The 21,529-nt window shown below is 43.0% G+C and overlaps 1 protein-coding gene across 1 annotated transcript in view; it reads right to left on the bottom strand.

Annotated features, from left to right (window-relative positions):
• The window catches only part of RGL1 (ral guanine nucleotide dissociation stimulator like 1), a 53,568-nt gene that overhangs the window by 12,411 nt on the left and 19,628 nt on the right, over positions 1-21,529 (bottom strand). Inside the window, exons 3-7 of the mRNA XM_041420717.1 lie at positions 21,117-21,325; positions 15,935-16,012; positions 6,099-6,283; positions 2,907-3,031; positions 2,011-2,226 (exon numbers count right to left, since the gene is read on the bottom strand). Of these exons, the coding sequence (XP_041276651.1) occupies positions 2,011-2,226; positions 2,907-3,031; positions 6,099-6,283; positions 15,935-16,012; positions 21,117-21,325 (813 nt within the window). The remainder of the gene's footprint in view (positions 1-2,010; positions 2,227-2,906; positions 3,032-6,098; positions 6,284-15,934; positions 16,013-21,116; positions 21,326-21,529) is intronic.

Below are 21,529 nucleotides of genomic sequence, written 5' to 3'. Positions count from 1 at the left end.
AACTGAAAGCTGGTTTTGCATGGCTTTGGGACCTAAAAAAAGCCACATAACAGCTCTTCTCCAGAGAATGACATGTTAAAGAATGAGACCTTTCTTTTTGTTCAACCTGAAATTTAGGTTGTGGAGAACATGAATTTAGAGGCACAAATTACCAGCTTTTCTTCCTTCTTCCCAGTACAACAGGAGTTTGAACGGGAAGAACCTATGTGGAACTATCTTGACTTAACTGCACGCTGTGTAATTTAGAGCACAGTAGGAATTCCATTTAATATTGGATTTAGTGTTCTCAGTGGTTCAACTGACTGCAGAGTAAATTGAGCAAGCTTTCATTTACATGTCACAAGAATTTTTAAGACTGGTTTTAATAACTTTGTTTCATGCTGTGCCCTTCACAGAGGGAAAACCAGAAAGAATCCTGTGCAGAAACAGCTTTGATTTAAAAAATTTTAAGCATAACATGACATTAATTATTTCATTTTCATTTTTATTTTTAAAGAAAATATTGTTTGAGTGAAACTGGCTGCTGCTGCTCAGGAACCTTAGATCTAGGTGGAGCAGAGGGTTGGCAGTAGAGAAAGTATCCAGTTTATCTTTTGAACCAAGAAAATGGATCCAAAAGTCGTGAAGAGATAACAAATGTGGAACTCCATGCTACTAAGTTTAGTTATCAGTGAATAACAGTGCTTTAATGAGTGGATTATTTACTAATTCAGGCACCTAACTATTCAAAACACTCATTTGCATGCACAAAGCAAGCAGCTTTCTTCAGAAGTGGGCAGCTAAGTATACGTGCACCCAGCTGCTGTACATGTGCCATTATTCTGCAGAGTGTGCACATACATTTTTCATGTGTTTCATGCTACACCTGGAGCACTTAATTAATTGAGTAAAGGGAGAAGCACAGAATCAGCAGGGTGTAGAACAAAGTTCTCCATGCACAGAGTGAGTAGGATGAGGGCAGTGCCTTTCCTGACTCCCCCAGGCCTCTCTTCTGCCTTGGGAGTATGAAGAAGTTCTGCCCAGCCTGCCCCAGGAGAAAGGCTCTTTTACCTGGTGCCCTCTGCCACTTAGATCTGCAGTAGAAACTGGAAATCCAACTTCCTAATCCCTTCACACAGGCAATAAAGCATCCATCAGATGATGATAAAAACCAGCAGATGTAAGTGCCACAGGAGAGGTCCAAGACCTTCCCCATACCATGCTTCCTGAACCATGCAATAGCCAGAGCTCAGGTGCCAGGACTGAATGCTGCCTCTGGAAGCACAGAAGTTGCCAAGGCTGGAAAGCCTCTGGCTTCAGCTTTTTCTGACTGGTCTGTACAGCTCAAGAAGAATCCATGGGATTCTTAGCAGTCAACACACATCCACATGGAAGTGCTTGAAATGGTCTCCTCCAGAGAGGTCTCGTTTATTGCCAGCTGCCCAGTGCTCCAAGGGGAATTAGGAAGGCCACAGTAAAATATTTAATCCTAGGAAATTAGCAAACTAGAGGTATGTCAAGCAGGCATGGAAAAACCCCCTTCTTGCAAAGATTAGGAAAAACATGATAAAAACATGGAATCTGCTGCAAGATCCTCCTGGAAGCTCTGTTGAGGCACATGGAGGACACCTCATCAGGAAAAACATTATAAAAACAAGGAATCTGCTACAAGATCCTCCTGGAAGCTCTGCTGAGGCACATGGAGGACAGGGGGTGACTCCACATGCTGGGGAAGTCCTTCCTGCCCACAATGGAGTGATTCCAGCAGTGGACAAGGGAAGAGCTACTGATATCAGCTATCTGGAGTTCTCCAAAGCTTTGGCATGGCCAAGTATCAACGCCATTTCCATGGTGGGGAAGAACTGAGGAGAGGAAGGGCAATATTCATTTGGCATCACAAAAAAAAACCAGTTAAAAATAGAAAGAATTAGAGCTAAGATGGCCTGGGACCAATGTGCACAATCCCTTTCTCCCAACTCCTTCACTCCAAGGCACCCATCCAAAAAACATTAAACAGAATAAATGGTTTACATGTGCAATATGAATCCACTTCTCAATGATCTTGGCTCTCTGCTGGATTTTGAGCTCCCTGGTGCCCAGGATAGTGCTGATGACACATTTGGTGACTGCATTGAACTGAGTGATGGTGGCTCTGACAGTTGGAGCCAGGTTCTTGTTTTCCTTCTTATCCCTTTGAGACCAGATGGATCCCAAACAGTGGTAGGGCACAACTCTTCTGAAGAGCATCTAGAGAGAAACAGAGGTGTAGTAAGCCAGCAGCTTCCTCCTAAATCTCTTTTATTCACAAGCAGAAATACAGGTTTAGGGAACAAATTTGACCTAAATCTAATATGGTACTTAAAGGTAAATATTGATTCTCTCTTAGTTTAAAATATCCTTTGGCATACTCTTTATAGGCTTGATGCCCCAAAAGGACTGCCAGCTAAACAATATTGGGAAAATAAGGGACACCTTTATATCAGCTGCATAACCAAGATAATTTTTTTTAATATAATGATATTTAGAAGGGAATTGACACAGACAAAGCAAAATCTGTGCATTACAGTCCAGAGTATCCAGACATCTTTAAGCCCGGTAGCATTATAGTTAAAATGTGCTATTCCTCAGTGCCAGTATCTTTTGAAAAAGAGGCTACACATAAAAAACAAACAAACAAAACAAAAGAAACAAATAAACAAACAAACAAGCAACCAAAAAAAAAAAAGCCACCAATAAAAAAACCCTTCAAAATGACAGAAGAGAAAAGCTTAATTACTGAAACATCTGGGATAAACACAGAGCTGTGTTCTATGTCCCATCAGCAGTCCTGTTCTGGAACCCTACACTTAAAGCAATGTAACTTTAAAAAAAAAATGTCTTATTTTATAAAGTTATATTATATGTATTATATGCAATACTTTACATACCACATCCATGTATGTCAACTGTTCTGCCACAACATGGTCCTGAAAAGAGGAGAATTCTTCTGGATTGCTGATCTCCATGTCCTCTCCATCAACCAGGTCACTGGAGGAAGTGCTACAAAACCCATCTGGCCAGGATGGAAAACAACACTCTGGGAATTTATACAGCAAACAATGAATCAATGCAGGTGTTTGTTTTGCAACATCACTGTACTACAGCAGAATGCCCCGAGGGCCCTGCCTGATGTAATGGCCCCACTGTGCTACTGGAGTGAGAAAAATGACCAGAAGATTAAACTGGCAAAGGAAAGGTGGAATAGAAAGAAAGAGAGAGAACAAATCTTAGCAGAGAAGTGGCCTGACCCATTTGCTAACTATTCTTCTAAAAGAAAAAACATCACCACCACCACCCCAACAAAAAATTCCTTTCTGACATTGCCCAGTCTGTTTTTCAGTATTTACAATCTGAAAAAAAAAAAATCAAACTACAAAGGCATGAGGCTGCAGTTACACCCCCAACATACTGCATTAGGAATGCACTTCAACCCAGAAATAAAAGATACCAGATTTCCTGGCACCCTTTGTGGCTACATGGGCTATACTGAAGAGAGTTTATTCCAGCAACCTTCACCTTTTCTCTCAGGGAGTTTTTTCCAGGAAATGGAATACAGTGAGCAGCTACAATATCCTCCTAAATGGTTCTTCTAAATCTGCACTGGGCAGCAGAGAGAAGGTGAGAGAGCAGAACTGTTCTCACTGAGGGACCTGAGCCAGTGCAGAAAGGAAAGGGTTCCACAGCTGCTGCCATGTCACCTTTTTCCTCCCAGAAGTTGGGAACAAAAAATGCTAACGCCAAGAAATATGCCCTTGTTTCCCATGGTAGAGGAGGAAGAAAGAGAAACTCCCTGAAAATAAATCCTAATTCCTTTTACTGTAAGGCAACAGTAACTCCATAAGGAGGGAGAAAAAAATAGGGACTTGTTGAAGACTAACAACCAAAGTACTGAGTTTACTACTGGTGAGATTTCATTTACAAAAACAAAGAGTGTTATGCAAGACTTCATACCTAGTTAAAGCAGAGCATTAAAGCAACAGCAGATAATGTGATAGAGAATCATTGTTTTTCAAAATACTTCATTGTTCCTTCCTCCAGTAATTAACAGAATATAATCACCAATGTAAATTGCTACAGTTTTGATGTAACAAGTTGTGTCTACAAGCTGATTTCCATCTGTACATTTGAATTGCACAATTTATTGGCAGAACTCAGTGGGGTAAATGGAGACCTCTGTTCTAGCACTACTTTTCTGTGGCCGTTTTGCAACAATTTGAATAATTAAATGGACTTGGACTGGATTGCTACAAGAATCTCACTCCTTTTAGCTTTGCAAAACCTCCTTTTCCTTCTGGCTCTTGAAATTTAACTGAAAATCCTCACCACTGAGCTGCAGCCCTACCCAAAACCTCACAGCATGCTTAAAACGATGTCCTGAAGCACAGTGTAAATTTTCCTTTTCTTTTTTCACCCCTCTTTTTCTCCTTCACAGATGTCTAAGCAGTCTTTTCCCTACTCTCCAACAAGCTGGAATCCCCTTGAACTCAAAGTATCTCATCATCTTAGGACCCCTCTGATCCACTCAGCCCTCTCCAAGTCTGACTGCCTCTTGACTGCACTGAGAGCAAGCACGTGCCCCTCCTGACCCTGCAACCTCTGCCTCTCCTTGTTTTGCTTGCTCAACCTGCAAGAATTGAGGCCAGAAGCAGCTTTTATCTTCCTGTCTGGTACTGCAATCTAATCTACTGGCATGGCTGATGGCAGCACAGAACAGAGGTTTGATTACCCAAATCAAGCTGTAGGATTAGAGCCCAAATTTCAAAATTCAGAACCCAGCAGGAATGCTTTGGGACAGTAATTATCAACAAAGATAGCAGAAAATGTATCAGGAAATTTGAAAGAAAATGTACAATGATGGAACTCTGATGAAAGTAAGGCAATCCTAAAACTTTTTTTGCAAATCCCACAGCTTAATTTCATTGCCCTCTTATTTTACTCTAATAAGCAGCCTCTATTCTGCCACAACTTAGGAAATGTTATCATTCCTACTGGCTCACCTATGACTCAAAAAAGAATGTTTTCAGCTGTCACTTGAGGAAACAAATACAGAAGCAGGGCTGCTGGGAGCTTCTGTTCGCTCTGAAGAACAGATGAACGCAAATACAGTTCTCATGAGTTTTCCTTGTTTGACCTGGGGGAACCCAACCCAGGAAACATCAGCATGAGCAACATCTGAGCCATTCTGTTCCCTTACCTGTGCTCAGTAAAGGCCTGGGCTCTGGGCATTCCTCTTTTTTCTGTCCATGACTGACTTATTTTGGCATGTCACAGTTATTATGCATTGACATGGTATTTCTGGAGCATCCGGCAGACGTGACTTTTATGGAATGAAAGTGGGTTTTTTTTCTGGCATTTCCTTTATCATTTATGGCATGAATTATTCTCTCTCACCTCTCTACCAAAGCTGGAAGCTGATTCCAGTTCTCATTCACACCCTATGTGAGCTCTCCCCAGGAAGTTTTCTGACCAGGATACGGGGATGTGTCACGTTTGTGTGACTACAGTTCACTATTGTTCCAGCAGACTGTGACCCCCAGTAACGTAAGATTTTCCTCTGTCCTTGGATACCAGCAGCCAGCCACTCCAATAGGAAAAAACACCCACAGGCACTTCCTTAGACAAGATGGTAACTAGGAAGAAAAGCTGCAGGACAAAGCTTGTGACTCAAGCTGTATTTTGTCACAGCTCTGAACTCTGTTTTATGTTTGTTTGGGGTTTTTTTTTGGGGGGGCAGGTTAAGTGAGAAGCCCAGCTAGAGAGCAGCTGTGTGTTTTAACTCAGTGACATGGGAAGTGTGCTGACAATTAACCAGTTGGCTGCTGCAGCAATCTCAAAGCTTTGGCTAAATATTAGAGAAGTGTTGGATTTCCCAAGCCCCCTCAGGATGAACAGACATAGGCACCTCACACTGTAACACTATTTCATCCCTCACACAGAGGTTGGGTTTCCTTTTAAAAAACAAGACAAATGTCACTGATGAGCCTCACAATATTATTGATAAGCACGAGAGGTGGTGAAATGTACTGCACATAAATCCCTGGGCACCTTACAGTCTGGGAGAGAAGGGAATGGTAACTCACCAACAGCTTCTACTTCTTGGTTCTGAAACTGCTTCAAGAGGTTCTGCACCCTACTCTCCATGTCAGAATTGGGCATATTGTTCTTCAGATAATCCAGCAACTTCAGCAAACACATGTAGTCAGGGGGCTCCCTGAAATCCTCCGAGCACTGATCGAGCCAGGCCCGTAAGACTGATGCTATTTCACTGCAAGTAAACAGAGAGAAGACACTGTTTGCATCCAGATGGAACTGCGTGTACCTGCACCCACCAGAACAACAAACACATGAGACATTCCCAGCCCACCTGAGGCATCTGTGCTGAGCTGTACCACAGACATGTTTAACAACCACCACAAAGTACACACACCAAGAGCACAACAGAATTTCTTCATTCCGTCTCGGGCCACTGGGATAAGCTCAAGGTTTGCTCCATAACCACTCCCTGGGGCGTTGTGGGAAAAGAGCAGAGAGGAAACAAGGTATTCGTGGCTCCTTCCCAGTGGAAATGCTAAATCAAATGCTTCCTCTGGGGCCTTTCACCAGCTGCAGAGTCTGAGGACCATACTGGAGCTGCATATCCCTACACACCATGTTCCTCCTTATCTACAGCCTTGGTACAAAGCCTGCCTGCTCATGAAACTGCAGCTTTCATGCAGGAAAAAGGAGAAAATGCCAAACCTAACCCCCACAGGCACACACAGTGAGTGGGATTGCTTCATCTGGGAGGAGAAAACCCTTGCTGCAGCACCAGCCTGCCTGTGCTAAAGCCAGCCTGGAGTGCCAAGAGAGCTGAGCCTAGGAGACACAGTGGTCCTGCTGATCTCAGTGACTGAAATGCATCAGAAGGGTCTTGACTTCACCTTCAGCACAAACCAAGGAGGGGCTGTCAAATTACAGCAGGCAAAAAGGGCACCCTGCTCATGCTGGCAGAGCAGGGCAAGGATGCTGAGGAGCTGTACGACCACTGGATCTTGTTCAGGGAAGTTATCCCAGACTTTGTTGGTACATGCATCTACAAGAACACCAACCCATGGACAATCCTTCTGCAGAGTGAGGGGGATGAGGGGAAAGCAGAGCTGATGACTCAGCGTGGTTTCCACCCTGCCTGAAGCGGGGAGGTGAGGGAAGTGATCTGCTTGTTTGCTTTTCCTGATCTATGTAGGTGTTCATCCACGCCCATCTATTAGATTGGTACTTAGATACTGCACAGTATATGTTTGTGGGAATGCCATTAGATCCTACATTTGCAGGGATTTATCATCATTTCAACTTGATTTTATAAGAAAATAAGACAATTTAAGCTATGGTTTTCCAGAAATAATTTGCAATGTTTTTGACAATTTTCAATTCAGTGTCACAAAAATAGAAAATTAGTAAAAAAAATAACCACTTTTCTTAAAACTTTAAGCTCCTTATTTCAGAATAAAAGGCACAATAAACACCTAAACTTCCTGAGAAAAAGGCTCTGAACTTTCCATGTCTCCAAAACCATTCCTGTATCTCTAGTCTCTTCCAGCACAGGAAACTCTCCATTGGAGCTGTGTACAAATACTGGCACATTCCTGCTGCAAGCTGGGAAACCATAGCAGTCTGGTTAACTCAGATGCTCAGCAGCATCCAAAATAAACCAATAGTTAAGAAAGAGAAAAGAGAGTTTCTCTCACTCTCTGTGTCTCATCTGAATTGTGCAGGTTTTCCTCAAAACTCAATTAACTTTTAATACCAGACAGATTTCATACAACTTGCATCCATTTAAGTATGTTTTTCTTTCCCTTCTTGTTCTGATAATGCTAAATTTTCAGTTAAAGTATTTGGAAGTCTGTTGGTAACATTCTTTGGTTAGGCTTGCTGACAGGAGAAATGCTGGAATTACAATTTCAGAGCTACTAAAAGCATTTACAATCTAAAATGAACAAGCAAACACGTTCTGGATTTCAGGTTTCATTGCAAGCTGTGGCACAGCCAACAGTGCCAGACCAGCTCCACATCCCAAGGCCAGGAAAGACGACAACAGGTAGATGCTCCAAGTGATGCTCCCAGACTCTCCCACCACCCTCCCAGTTTCAGCTGTCCTCTCCAGCCCCACACTCACCCAGAGTGCTGTCACAGAGCACAAACAGTCACAACCACCACTGTCCTATGCCCACAGCACCTTCCTCTCATTCCCCCACAGGCAGGGAACACTGTGCCTCACTCCATGCCCAGATGTGCATTTCCTCCTGCTCTGTGCTCCTTTTCCCCACCCACATCACAAACCATCACCCCCCTGCTCCCAAAACCAGCTAGGTATTCTATTCCTACAACCACTGGCCAATGCAGCCATGATTTCGAAGGAGAAGCCTCTCCCCAGGGCAAGTTTTTGTGCTAATATTGTTCACTCTCTACACTAAGTTCAGTTTCCAGAGGCTTGGTTGGTGGCCACTTTCTTAAGCTGAACAATAAACAGAGTTTATTGAGTTTAAGACAGATACAGTCTCCCAGAGCAGGGTGAAGAGTTCACAGCTGTTACAGACACTGAATTTGCCAGCAAAATAATTTCAGTCAAGAGGGGAAATAGGAAAGAGAGAAGAGGTACACTGTGCCCTAGTGATCTCCTGCTGCCCAGCTGTTCTACTGGAGTGCCAGGGAATAATGCAGCTTTCCAGAAATGGGCTGGACACTTGCCCACATCTTGCAGTAGCTTTATATTTGCTGCCCTTGCAAAGAAACTCTCCATACTCGACAGACTCAGACAGGAACAGGGGCCTTCCAAGAGCTCAGACAGGAAAGAAACACTACTGACCACATTTTTCATGGGTTGATTATGAGTTATAAATTCTTCTTTTCCTGCCTATACAAAAACCCCCAATGCTTAACTCCTGTGCTGCTGGCCACAGACTCCAGGCTCTGCTAAGCAATGCTTTCAAGTTTCACATCTATCAGAAAGCCTTCTAATTTCCACACCAGCTCTGACTGGAGCCCATCTCTGAAGGTTTCAGTCTCCAAAACCTACACAAGTAGGTGGAGAAGTGTATCTGAGCCTGTTGTTCACAAACTGGGACCAAGAACTCACCCACCCCCTCTGCCCATGAGCTGCACAGAAGGTGACAGGGCTGTGGCAGCTCCAGGTCCAACAGCTCTGTCAACTCAGCAGGGCGCAGTGGAGGTGGGAAATGAGACCTTTCCACCACATGGGAATTCTCCACGGCCTTGTCTCTACTGGGAAGACAGCTCTAACAGTCCTGATAGGATCTGATAGGAATTAAAAACAGCATTTCACAGAATCACAGAATTAACTAGGTTGGAAACTATCTTTGAAATCATCAAGTCCAGCCTATGACCTAACGCCTCCTCATCACCTAAACCATGGCCCTGAGTGCCACATCCAGCCATTTTTAAACACCACCAGGGACAGTGACTCCACCACCTCCCTGGGCAGACAATTCCAGAGCCCAAAGAATTTTTTCCTAATCCCTAACCTGAACCTCCCCTGGCATAGCTTAAGACTGTGTCCCCTGGTTTTGTCAGTGGTTACATGGGAGAAGAGACTGACCCCTACCTGACTACAGCCACCTTTCAGGAGATTGTAGAGAGTGGTAAGGTCTCCCCTGAGCCTCCTTTTCTTCAGGCTGAACACCCCCAGCTCCCTCAGTTGTTCCTCACAGGGTTTGTGTTCCCAGCCCCTCACCCCTCGTTGCCTCCTCTGGATGTGTTTGAGCATCTCAATGTCCTTCCCAAACGGAGGGCCCAGAACTGGACACAGCACTCAAGGTGTGGCCTCACCAGTGCTGAGTACAGGGGAAGGATGATTTCCCTGCTCCTGCTGGCTGTGCTATTCCCGATCCAGGCCAGGTCCATTGGCCTTCTTGGCCACCAGGGCACACTGCTGGCTCATGTTCAGGTGGCTGTTGACCAGTACCCCCAGGTCCCTTTCTGCATGGGCACTGTCCAGCCACTCTGTCCCCAGCCTGTAGCGCTGCAGGGGCTTGTTGAGGCCCAACTGCAGGACTTGGCACTTGATCTTGTTAAACCTCAATTTCTGACCAAAAAGGCAAAAGTAGTGTTTCCTTCCTACCACAATTATTTCTAAAGAATGAGAAGAGAAGCTCAACACTTAAGGAGAATAAGGGGAACCTCAGCTGAAAAAGAGGTTAAATGATTAATTTCTTATGAAAGTCTGTAAGAATGTGCACTAAACTAGCTATAATTTGCCAAATGCATACTTAAGTCCATCAAGAAAATACTCATTACAGATGGCTATTCCCTTTCCTCCACTGTCCAGGCATTTACTCTCAGGCTTGCTCACAGAGACTAAATTAAGTCACCCATATTTTCTCAATTTTGCTTGTTAAATCAGAGGTAAAATGTAAGTAATCACAAGAAAAGCCTACCCCAAGTGTGACTTCTCACACCCATTTTGTTTATAAATACCATCCTGATGACCTCCACAAATGATCAGCTCTGTCTGATTTGAAAAAACCTTTTTCAATAACATATGGGAGACTTTTGCTGGGACACATGTGAAGCTGCTAGAGGAAGAAGTCTGCTTGCTGTTATTTGTTTTAACTGAGATGCCAATCATTATTTTTCTTTCTAATTATTCTTTTCTGCTTGGTTCTGGTTGTTTTCGTAACTCTCCCACACTTGCACTGCCCTGTGTTTGACTCTGCTTCTCATGCAACCACACTGGTTTCTGATGTTGTTTGAGCTTAATTTGCTTTACTGGAATGAATGATTGTTGCTCTCCCAGATGCATCTTAACTGCTCCCCACCATGGCCTTCCCAGGCATCAGAAGCTTCCAGTCAATTTTCTTCCATTTGTCTCACATTCCTTGGGTGTCTGTTGTCCAGGAGTACAACTGGTGTCTGTGGTGCTGGAGTACAATGTTTCAGGCCATTTTACTTCTGCAGTGCTGTAACTGTGCACACTGTTTTCCAGTGGGGCTGTTTGGTTCAGAAGGAACCAAAAGACACAGGGTTTTGGTCAGGAAGATCTCAATGCACAAAAAGCCATGGGAGAATGTTTGCTTCACTATGTGTTTTCAAGATGAAAACTCCAAATGCTGTGGTACTACATTGAAGGTTTTGGGTATTTGCTATTTTAATGAAAAAGAGGAGAGGTGAACATGCAAGACATGCCAGGTAGTCACTGGATAATTCCTTAATTTTCCCTGTTTGAACTATTTCCCCCAAATACTGTGGAACGAAACAAGGTTTCAGTTTAGCTTCAAGGTGCTTTGTCTGTGGTTTTCAATTGTGCCACATTCCAAGTTTTAATAACAAATAAATTCCACATTTTGATAATAAAGCAGATGCAACTGTGAGCTGACATTCAGACAAGCAAAAAAGTCCCAAGTATTTTGATTTATTTCTGTGGCCTGTCGTCCATCTGAGGGAAAGCACCACCAATGGACTCCAAACCAGAAAACCAAAGCCAGTAACAGAAGGAAACCACAGCCTTGTAGTTCAAGAGGAGGCTTGAAATAACTTTTTGCTGCTACTCAAGGATTCAAAAGCCACGGCAGTACTAATGTTAGACCTCTGGAAAACAAACAAACAAATAATCATGGTCCAAGTCCACAGACCAACATGCCTGCCTCTCAAAAAAACCTTTCCTGCAAGTAATCCCAGGTTTGTGCTCCTGTATTTTTGAGTAATGTCTCCAAGAACTAGATTCAGCTGACATTAAACTAGGCTTCCCCAAATGCAAACATCATAGGCAAGCCTGGACTACCAGCCTGGATAGCATTTTGTGTGTCTGGACAGGAATGAATCCCTTCTGGGAACTGCACTGACACAAATCTTTAAAACTGGTGTCAGCCAGCTCAGCACCTCTCCTTGATGTACTGCCTCAGCTCCCCAGGTGTCACAGGCTTGTCACAGCAAGGGATCCCAGTGCCATGGGCTGGCTTGGGACCCCCACACTGCCCAGAGACATCTCAGGATCCTGCAGAGCCACTGAATCCCAGCAGGTACGAGCAGCTACAGTATTTTAGACTGGGAAGGCTTTATGTTCCTTTCTCAGCTCCAGTCCTCAGCGTCAGCCTTCGGGGAAAGCAGTGTCTGCTCTTTTAACCCATCACCTCTTTAAATTCAAGGAGCCTGTGCTTTGGGAGCAGCTATCTGCCAGAAGTGGACTGATTGCCCAGGAACCAAAATCCCAGAAATCAAAATTAACATTGTCCTTCACTAGAGGAGGAAAGTGGCACAAGTTGTTCCACAGATCACCCTGCACAGAAAACCTGACCTTTTAACAGAGTTAACTGAGGAACTGGTCTGCTCCAAAGAGAGATCAGGTGATGGGGTTATCACCAAAAGCTTTATTTCTATCTCCTGGGCAGTACACTTGGCCATTTGGGGAGGACTGAAGGCCCCACACTGCACCAGTTGCTTGGCTTGCTGACCCCCTTCTCAGAATACATAAAGGTGCTGAACATCTCAAAGAGATGATTATCCCCCTTGGGTTTTCCATGACTCTGCCTGGTAAGATGCAGAGAGCCTTCACATCAGACATGAGTAAGAGAAAGAACTACTTTTTGCTTTACTTTCTTCCTTTGTTTGCTTTTCATGAGGTGACATGTATCAAACAACACATTTGAACTACACAACCTCATTTAAAAGGCAAGAACACAACTGAATTAACATAGAAATTATATTAACCCCTCTTTAATTCTTAATGCAATTCATCATGCTGATAATTCATTAGTGTTTAATGTATATATGGTTTTATTCTGAATTGTCACACACCTTGGTGTGTTACACATTTTTTTTGAATGTGAACAGAAGTCCTAAGCTAAAAACCACGCAGAGAACACAGAAGACTCCAAACACAACAACAACATACAATGAGGAGGGAAGTCTGCCACCCCTTGACACAAAAACATGCAGCATGAGACACAGAACAAGGCAATCTTGTTGATATGATAATGTGAAGAACAAAAACATTACTTATAGGAGGTAGAGGGCCAAATAAGCTACTCCTTTCAACTCTCTTATCAGACAAGTAAGAGACACAGCATCACATTTCTGGAAACACAGACTCAAGTCCATCTAACTCAGATGTTTAGCTGGAATATACGACCTTTTCTGGTTGCATTCTTCTGTTATTTGTGATCATGAACTGAGTGAAAGTAGTGAGAAGTGTGGAAAGCAAGTTACTGAACCTGAAAAGCTAAGGTGGGTCCTGACAGGGAATAAAAAAGGCAGGTTGTTTGAAGCTTACAGAATTTTTCATGGTTTTGATGACTTTACTCACAGCTCTAAGATCCAAGGTATTTTGAAAAGTGCAGTACCTTTGTTTAAACCACATATTAGTCAGATCCCTGTTGAAAAAAAACAATTTTTTGACCACTCCAGCAGCCCAAGAAATGATAGTAAAGACGTTCAAGTGAAGAGGAGAAAATCCCCTTGGCAGGAAGGGGTCCTAGGAGGGCATGTTTCTGAACACAGAAGTGATCTCAGGTCAGTAACAGCTACACATCACTGCAGCAGTCTGGAATCAGCAGGATCTGGGAACAGGAGGGCAGGCTTAAAGCTCCCACAAGTCCCTCTAACAAGGCCGTGCCAAAAATGGGCTCCAGCCCTGCTTAAGGATCTGAATACTGAAGCAGTTACATAAACACCGTGTGGAATATTCACATAATTTTTTTAAAAATACATCATATACATCAGGCATTCTCCTCAAAACACATCACATCACCTGTGGGCTTACAGTGCACCACAGAGGACAATGTTCCTTCCCCACATACCCTCAATTTTTACTCCCCCTCCTTCTTTCAGGCTCCATGAGGTACTTAAGGAGTCATAAACTCTCATTCTTGTTGTTCTTAATTTCCGCAGCATTTTTTCGTGTCAAACCAGTGGAAATGCTTTAAATTGCATCCCACTTCTAATGGCACAACTGGCTTTTTAAAGCCTCTGAGCTGCCACAACAGGAGTCTGATGAATGCAGAAGGTCTCTGGCCGCAGACCACAGGCTTCCCCATGAGATAGTTTTCCTCTGAGAAATACAGAGTTAATGGCAAGAAATAACAAGGCTCTACTGCTGATTCCTCCTATTTCTCCAAGTCATACAAAACCAAGAGCACAATTATATCATGTTTCTGTTCTATGAGAGAAGAGGGCAAATGCAATTATATTGGAATTATCCCAGACAAGAGAAAACCTGAACTACCAGAAGTACACGTTTCACAACAGGACTACAAAGCCAAACACTTTCCAGATACCACTAATCACACCTAAGAGACAAGTAGCCAGAGCAACTGAAAGCAATGGAAATTTTTAAGGAAGCAAAGCAAATTCATATCCATATGGGATCTGTTTAAACATGTACATATACCTGACAAATAACTTTTTGACTTCATTGCTGAACTTTTTATAGACACGGGTTTGAGTAAAGATATCAAATTCACATATAAAAGGTATCTTATGAAGGCCAAAGGATCAAAATCAGCTGTTCTGAGCTACATTGATGAAAAATATGTCAGACAATTCATCAGAAGTTGAGCTACCACAGGAACAGGACCACATTTGTCCATCCCTGGCCATGCAGAGTTATGTGCCAAGAGGGAAGAAAGCACAGATGCAGCAGGAAGCAACTGACAAGGCTGGTAAATTGCATGTATGTCAGGAGAAAAATACTTCCACTAAAAACAAACAAACAAAGAAACAAACCAAAACAAACACTCTCCTACTAAATGTTATTTACTTCCACACTCACCTGCAGGTATAACTAAAAACTGATGCATTTTGCCCAAAGCCCAAGTGACAGAGGTAACATCAAGTTTACTTTCACCCCCTTTCTCTCCATCTCATCATCAAAGTCCTGTGGGTCCACTAAAAGGCAGCTGGGGGATTAATCCCACCATGGTTTATGCTGGTGAAACTAATTCCTCACCCCCAGTATAAATCCTCCAGCTATTCTGCAGGAAGGGTACAGCTTCAGCTCATGTTTCATGACTGACATCAGGGAATGTCAAATGGTTTGCCCAAAGCTGGAAGAGACCCTATAGCTCAGTCTGGATGGAGTGTGGGAACCACTGACTGACTGTTATTGCTTCTACCCATGACACAATGCTGCCGCCTTGGTGCCTCTGACCAAGTTTTAACTACCAGCTGTTCTTTGAGGAGTTCTCATGGCAAAATGGGAGAAAAACATTTTACCAGTCAGGAGAGACTGAGGGTTGAGCTCCTATGTCAAGTCCCATGGGGCAAGAGGAACAGAAAACCAGTAATGCTGACAAGAATCAAGCATCTTCATTCTCATCAAATATAACCACAGCGCATGCAAACCACAGATGTCAAAGTACAAATGCTGATGACCTAAGGCACATTTTACACCCAATGTCTAAAGATAAAGCCCCAGGAGGATAGCCAAACCACCTTTTTCTCATTTAAACTGCAGTTCAAAACAGCTTCGCTATTTCTTTTGCAAATGAGGATGACCTCAGAATTTAAATTTCACTCTAAAAGCAGCACTGTAAATCACAGGGTACTAAGAGAAAAGATCCATGCACACATGTTGCCTGGGTCACCCTCAGCTTTGCTCTGCAGGCATTGCTGCAGTGACAAAAAAAAATCACTCATAAGCAATAACCACTTACTGCCACAGATAAGGCAGAGGAAACAAACACTTTGTTTGTTTAATCAGCAAAATGTTTGCCTAGATGTGTTCATCTCATGTTTAATTCCAAAAGATGCCTGGATTGTATTATTGGATATGTTACAAGACAATTGGCACTTGGCCTTTCCACAAGCTTGTTTAAGCATGCAAACAGTGCTGTGAATTTTCAACAGAAACAACAGCTCTGCTGCTTGCATCCTCCTCCAAGACCAAACCCTGTCTGGGGCTTGCTCCACAGTGCAAATCCATACTTACGCCCTGAGTACCATCTCAGATTCCAAGGAATTCAGGTTTGCCACTTCTCCATGGGTTGAGGTCTCCAGGTTTCCAAACCTGAAAAAGGAGATGGATGTTTAGAAGAAACTCGAGTGAATAAAAGCAAAATTCCAAATAGCATCATTCATATACAATTACCATAAACAACTACAAAGCACTTCCATCTCAAACTACAAGAAATCTTAACAGGTGGGCAGAATTAAGGACCTTGAAGATTACTTCATTTAGGAGGGAAAAAAAGCATAAAGAAACAGCCAGTATCTTCCACTCTGATTTGCTAATTTATATGAAGCAGTCTGCACACAGGAGGAACCAACCAAAACTGTGTCTTTGCTCACAGCTCCAAGACCCTTCTGCCTGACCCATCCTTTCCCAGGGCAATATTCCCTTTGCTCACAGCTCCAAGACCCTTCTGCCTGTTTTCACTCCATCCTTTCCCAGGGCAATATTCCAGCGTGCAAAGAGACTGTGACACAACCACCTTCTCCAACACAGCTTCTGTGTCTCTAGCACCTGCCATTCCCAACAGTGTTATTTCAAGGTTTCCTAGGTGGCAAGTGCTCACTTTGTGCCCAAACTCCCGGTATCAGTGAGAAAAGCCCACGATGCTGTGAAAACACCACTTGGAATGGGGGAACCTTGGGCACAACTCCAGCAGTGCCAAAGGGAAACCTCTTACCTACAAGGCACAGCCCTGTGCCTTGCAGGCAGGATCATCCACTTCATTTTCAGCGGGAGGGCCCATTGTTTCAGATATACAGCTCCATAATTATCCATGAAGAATTCCATGGCTCCCTACAGGCAGGTTTAATGAAAGTGAACGATTACTCACTGTCCAGAATAAGACAAGCTGATTTTATCCATTTAAGTTTACACATCTCAATTAATGTGAAGAGTTAAAACAAGTGCATCCTTAAGTGCTTGTGCTACCAGACAGAAAGAACACAGTGAGCTGTGTCCTGAAGGGTCGTGTCAGAACTGTCACAAACTCATCCAAAAACATTTCAATGGATGGAAGTGGTGATAGTTTTATGCTCCCCTCAAGTATTGGTCTAAGACTTCGTATATAAAGGCACTTTCCCCCTGCTAGGGATTTTTTTAAAGATAAAAATTAGATTTTTATATTCAGTTTTGAAAACTTGCAGTTAATTTTTTGAGAAAAACTTATTTAGATGATCCCAACGGCATTGTCCTACTATTGAGTGAAATATTAAATATGTCTTTGCAGAACATCAGGCACTTGTGTTTAAATCCCACTAGAGACACAAGCTGAGTTTTACAGGAGAAATCCTTAAGACAGCAATAAAGAGCAGGCAGTTTTCTGCGCAAAACTGGAGAAAGATATAATGGTTCCTCATGTTGCCAGATGTAAATCTCTGCCTATCTCTCATCTCTCCCTGAACAGCAGGTCATTAAATACGGGTTAGGAGGAGTTAACAACACAACTGATGTGAAGAACAGCCTTTCCGCAGCCTTCCAGCACTCTGTTCTCACCAGCTCCCGCACAAAGAGCCTTTCACTGCCCAGCCTTGTAGGAATGCTTTGCATACAAAAAGAGACACGAGAAACAAAAGGATCCTGTAGCTCACAGAACTTTTCAGCCTTGCTTGGCATTTGGGAAGTTACAAACTGCACTCAAAGGGACTGACTAAGCAAAAGAGACCAGAATGTAATGGGTAATACTGCATGTTTAAATACTGGAAAACAGAGTGGAAAATGCATCCCTGCAGGATGCAGAGAGGGAGGAAAATACTCTGAATAACTCAGAAATAATAAGGAAAGGTGGTCTCTGCAACAGCCTCAAACAAAACCCTAAATAAGCTTGTAAGCATTGAAAAAAGCAATTTGGAAGGCGAGATCCTCAGAAAAAATAAGGTGGTTTGAATCCTATACACGTGGAGTCATGGAAGTGAAATCGCTTCTCTAGATGAGCAGACAAGCCACCTGATTATGAAATAGATGCCACAGGAACAGCAGTGAGTCAAACACCACAAAGCTGCTGTCCCAAAACGTGTGGCTCTGCTACTGCAGGACCCATCCCTTCAATACTCCCCCTCTGCCTCCTGTCCTCTCGGTTTACCCTGCAGCAAACCATCCTCCTGCAAAAGGAATGAATGGGAAACATAAATCCAACTTGGTCTTCACTGTCATTACCCAGCTCCAGCTCTCCCACCGAACAGTCTCAATTCCCTCCTCTGTAAACTACTCCAGACAGGGACTGGTTGATACTTTCTCTGTGCCTGTGCCAAGCACAGCACAGCTCCACTTCTCAGGAACATGGTTATCAGGGCAAAATACATTACGGAAGAGAGGAATTTGGCCTCCTTCTAACCTCATCTGGATAGCTAACCACCTCTGGCTTCCATCACACTTTGGAATACCCCCTGGGAATACCAAAGGAACCACACATCCAGGGCCAGGGGGAGCTGCTCTCCTTCCCTCCAGGAACTTCCATGGAAGGCTTCTATATCAAAACGCCACCAGAATCTTTTTCTTTTAACTCTCCCTGCCCCCTTGCACCAAACACCTAGACAGTATCAGAATATACAGTGTTAAAAGCTTGGCAGATTTCCAAAGCTGTCTGCTGCACTTGGATGCCAAACTCCCATGAATGCTAAAGGGATGTGGATGTTCAATTACTCCTAAATAGCTTTGGAAACACAAGCCATCCCACTCACTTCTCAACACACCAATCTATGTTCAAGATTTTGTCTAGTCACTTTAATCTATCTTAAAAGAAAACCTTTATAGGCTGAATTTGGCTGAAAAAATTAATAGGGCTTCTGTCTCAAATTTAATCAAAAGCAAAAGGGTAATGTGAAATCCTGGAGGAAAGAAAACTAAAAAATGCAACAACCAGACTTCTAAAACTGTTTCTAAAACTAAAGTTTCTCTTAAGCACAGCATCTGCTTTTTTATTTGCTTCCCTGACTCATGGAAGAGCAGCTCACCTGCTTTTGGACACCATAAATGCTTCCTGCCCCAAATTCAGTCAGCACTGCACTGCTTGGACAGGATACTCTGCAGACAGCATCAAATGACCGGCAGGCTTCCCCACACATTTAGGGTACAGGATATGCACATTTCCCAGCACGTTTTCCCAAGAGTCCCAGGACTTTTTGTGTAAGCTGGGTTAGTGTAGGTCTAACACATTCATCAGACAATTCTGCAGCACTGTATCCACAGCAAACCCAGCAGAAACTGAATGCACTGGGATTGATCCACCTTCCAGAAATACATTGTGCAGGAGGTTCTACAGTGAGTATGTCCCTACAAAATAGAATATCCTGCAAATTATGTGGATGCTGTCCCCTCCTCCTCTCTCCCAAGGGGCTGTTCACCTGTAAAAAGCTGGAAGGGTCTTTTTTGATCAGGTCACATCACTGTTCTCCTTTGGACCAAAAAGCAAGAGCTCAGCACTTCTAATTGTTTCCTTACTCCACAACCCTGCTCTATCCCCAGGAATAAGAGACAGGGCTCAAGCTCTTCAGATGAAACTAAAACTGACAACAAATGCCAAAACTGTGCTGCCTTTGGTTTTTTTAAGAGACTGCCTTTTTCATTATTACTTCGCTGGCACACAAAACAAAACACAAATTATGCACTGACACCCACTTTAGTCTCTGCACTCTGATTATTAACAAGTATCACTAAAAACAAAGTTGAAAAAATGCAGGCTCTGGGCTACTTATTCTCAATTAATCTAGAGATGAAAACCAAGCTGGTTAAAATCAATTACTATCCAACTTTTTTTCAATTTTTTTCCTTAAAACATCTGGTTTTCTTCACAAGTCCATATTCCTCAGCTCCATGTATATCATTCTAACTTTTATAGCTTAAATTTAATATATATTTTCTCCCAAGCCATAAAATTCTAGACTACCCATGATACACAAAAAGCCAAGAGAAACATCCATGCATTCTTAAGCACTACACTCCTATGATTTGTGAGAGGGGAAGGAAGTGTACCTCCTAGGATTTCCTGTGGATCCTGTCATGTATTAAAAAAGGCTGGGGATGATGCTGAAAGATAGGCAGCCTGTTCCTCTGAAGGGGATATTGTAACTTGCTCAGAGAGGTACACAAGCCAGGAAGATCAAAAATGGGCTCAGAAAATAGAGTTTTGTTCCATGGAGACAGTTCTCTTGGGCTTTCCTGCCCTCTCCAGGTATTTTCACCTCTTTAAATCAGTGTGAGAGGAGGAAGTCAGGACCAGCTTCCTTAGAGCCTCAATGTTTTTATATTCTTGTACGTATCCACTGTCAATTTTTATAGTTTCTCACATTCTGAACCAGAACTGGGAAGCAGCCAGGATTCTAATTTCAAGACAAAAAAGAAAAGCACAGATGATTTATCCATGCCTTTTTCCTTATCTACCTAGTGTGAGATAGTACAAAATTAAGCCCTAGTGCAAAATTAAACCTTAGCAGTTCTTATGCCCTTTCTCTGTTCCAATCACTTCATGCCAGAGTAATCATTTCTGTGAATTACAGATTTTGAAAGTGCAAAAAATATGACACTCCCAAAATAAAAGCACCCCTGACCCAGCCATGTCTCAATTAGAATTTAGGGTGAGAAACTAATGCTGTGTGTTCCAAGCATTTATGCACACATTTATGCATTTATGGCAGCTGCCATAATTTAACAGTCTGACCATAAAAGCTATTCTTATAATATTTAGCAGTTCTTGGGCTGTCTGCAGAAATTTATGGCTGCATATTCATGTGACAGAACAGGAGAGCAAATTCTTTCTTGTGTTTGTACAATCCCTGCTCTGAATCAGCAGCCCCCGAGCAGGAGAGATAGGACTAAAAATACTGGTATCCAACACAATTTTGGAACCTATTCTAGGTATGACGTTGCAGCCCATGCATTGTTGGGTTTTCTGGAGGAAACCTGAATTCATTTTGCTGTGTTGGTCCAGCTGGGTTCTTCAGCAGCCAAACATGGCACACTTTGCTTACCTATGCTTTGATGAGTGTTGGCATGTGAGCAGCAATGCATTTGTAGACTGGATCTTTATGCTGAAATTCTGGATTTTGCCATATTCTTGACAACAGGTTATTAAATCCATGCCCACTAAATGCAAGGGAAGAAGCTCCTGACAGCTTTCCCTTGTGGTGTAAAGGATGCATTTCCACTGCACAGCAGTGGCTCTTACCTGTCCAGAAGAAGCTCCAGCACTGCCCTGGGAGAAGCAAAGGCCCTGTATGTTGCAAGGAAGATGCTGATGTAGGAGAAATCCGCATCTCCAAAAGCTGTGAGAAGGTTCTCCACCAGTTTCTCCAAAGTTCCAGCTTTTATAGCCCTGATCTTGGATGTTTCATACTGTCTGACAGTGTGCTCTGGGGGTAATTGGTCTCCTTCACCCTGCAAAAGGGAACAAAAAGCACAAAAATCAGGCAGGAGACAGACCCCTGACACAGATTAAATCCTATCTTTGCACAGGAATTGGCCATCACCAGTTACTAAATGATTTTGTCAATTTTTGGTGCCCTCCAAGCACCAAATGCTGCATCAAATAATGGAGTTTTTAAGTAACTTTATTTTAAAACATTTCTCTGACATGCCCAA

Source organism: Onychostruthus taczanowskii, unplaced genomic scaffold (genome assembly GCF_017590055.1).
Source record: "Onychostruthus taczanowskii isolate IOZ18803 unplaced genomic scaffold, ASM1759005v1 scaffold65, whole genome shotgun sequence".
NCBI classification, from domain to species: Eukaryota; Metazoa; Chordata; class Aves; order Passeriformes; family Passeridae; genus Onychostruthus; species Onychostruthus taczanowskii.
Note: the sequence above shows the minus strand (reverse complement) of the source record. Positions and strands in the feature narration are given on the sequence as shown.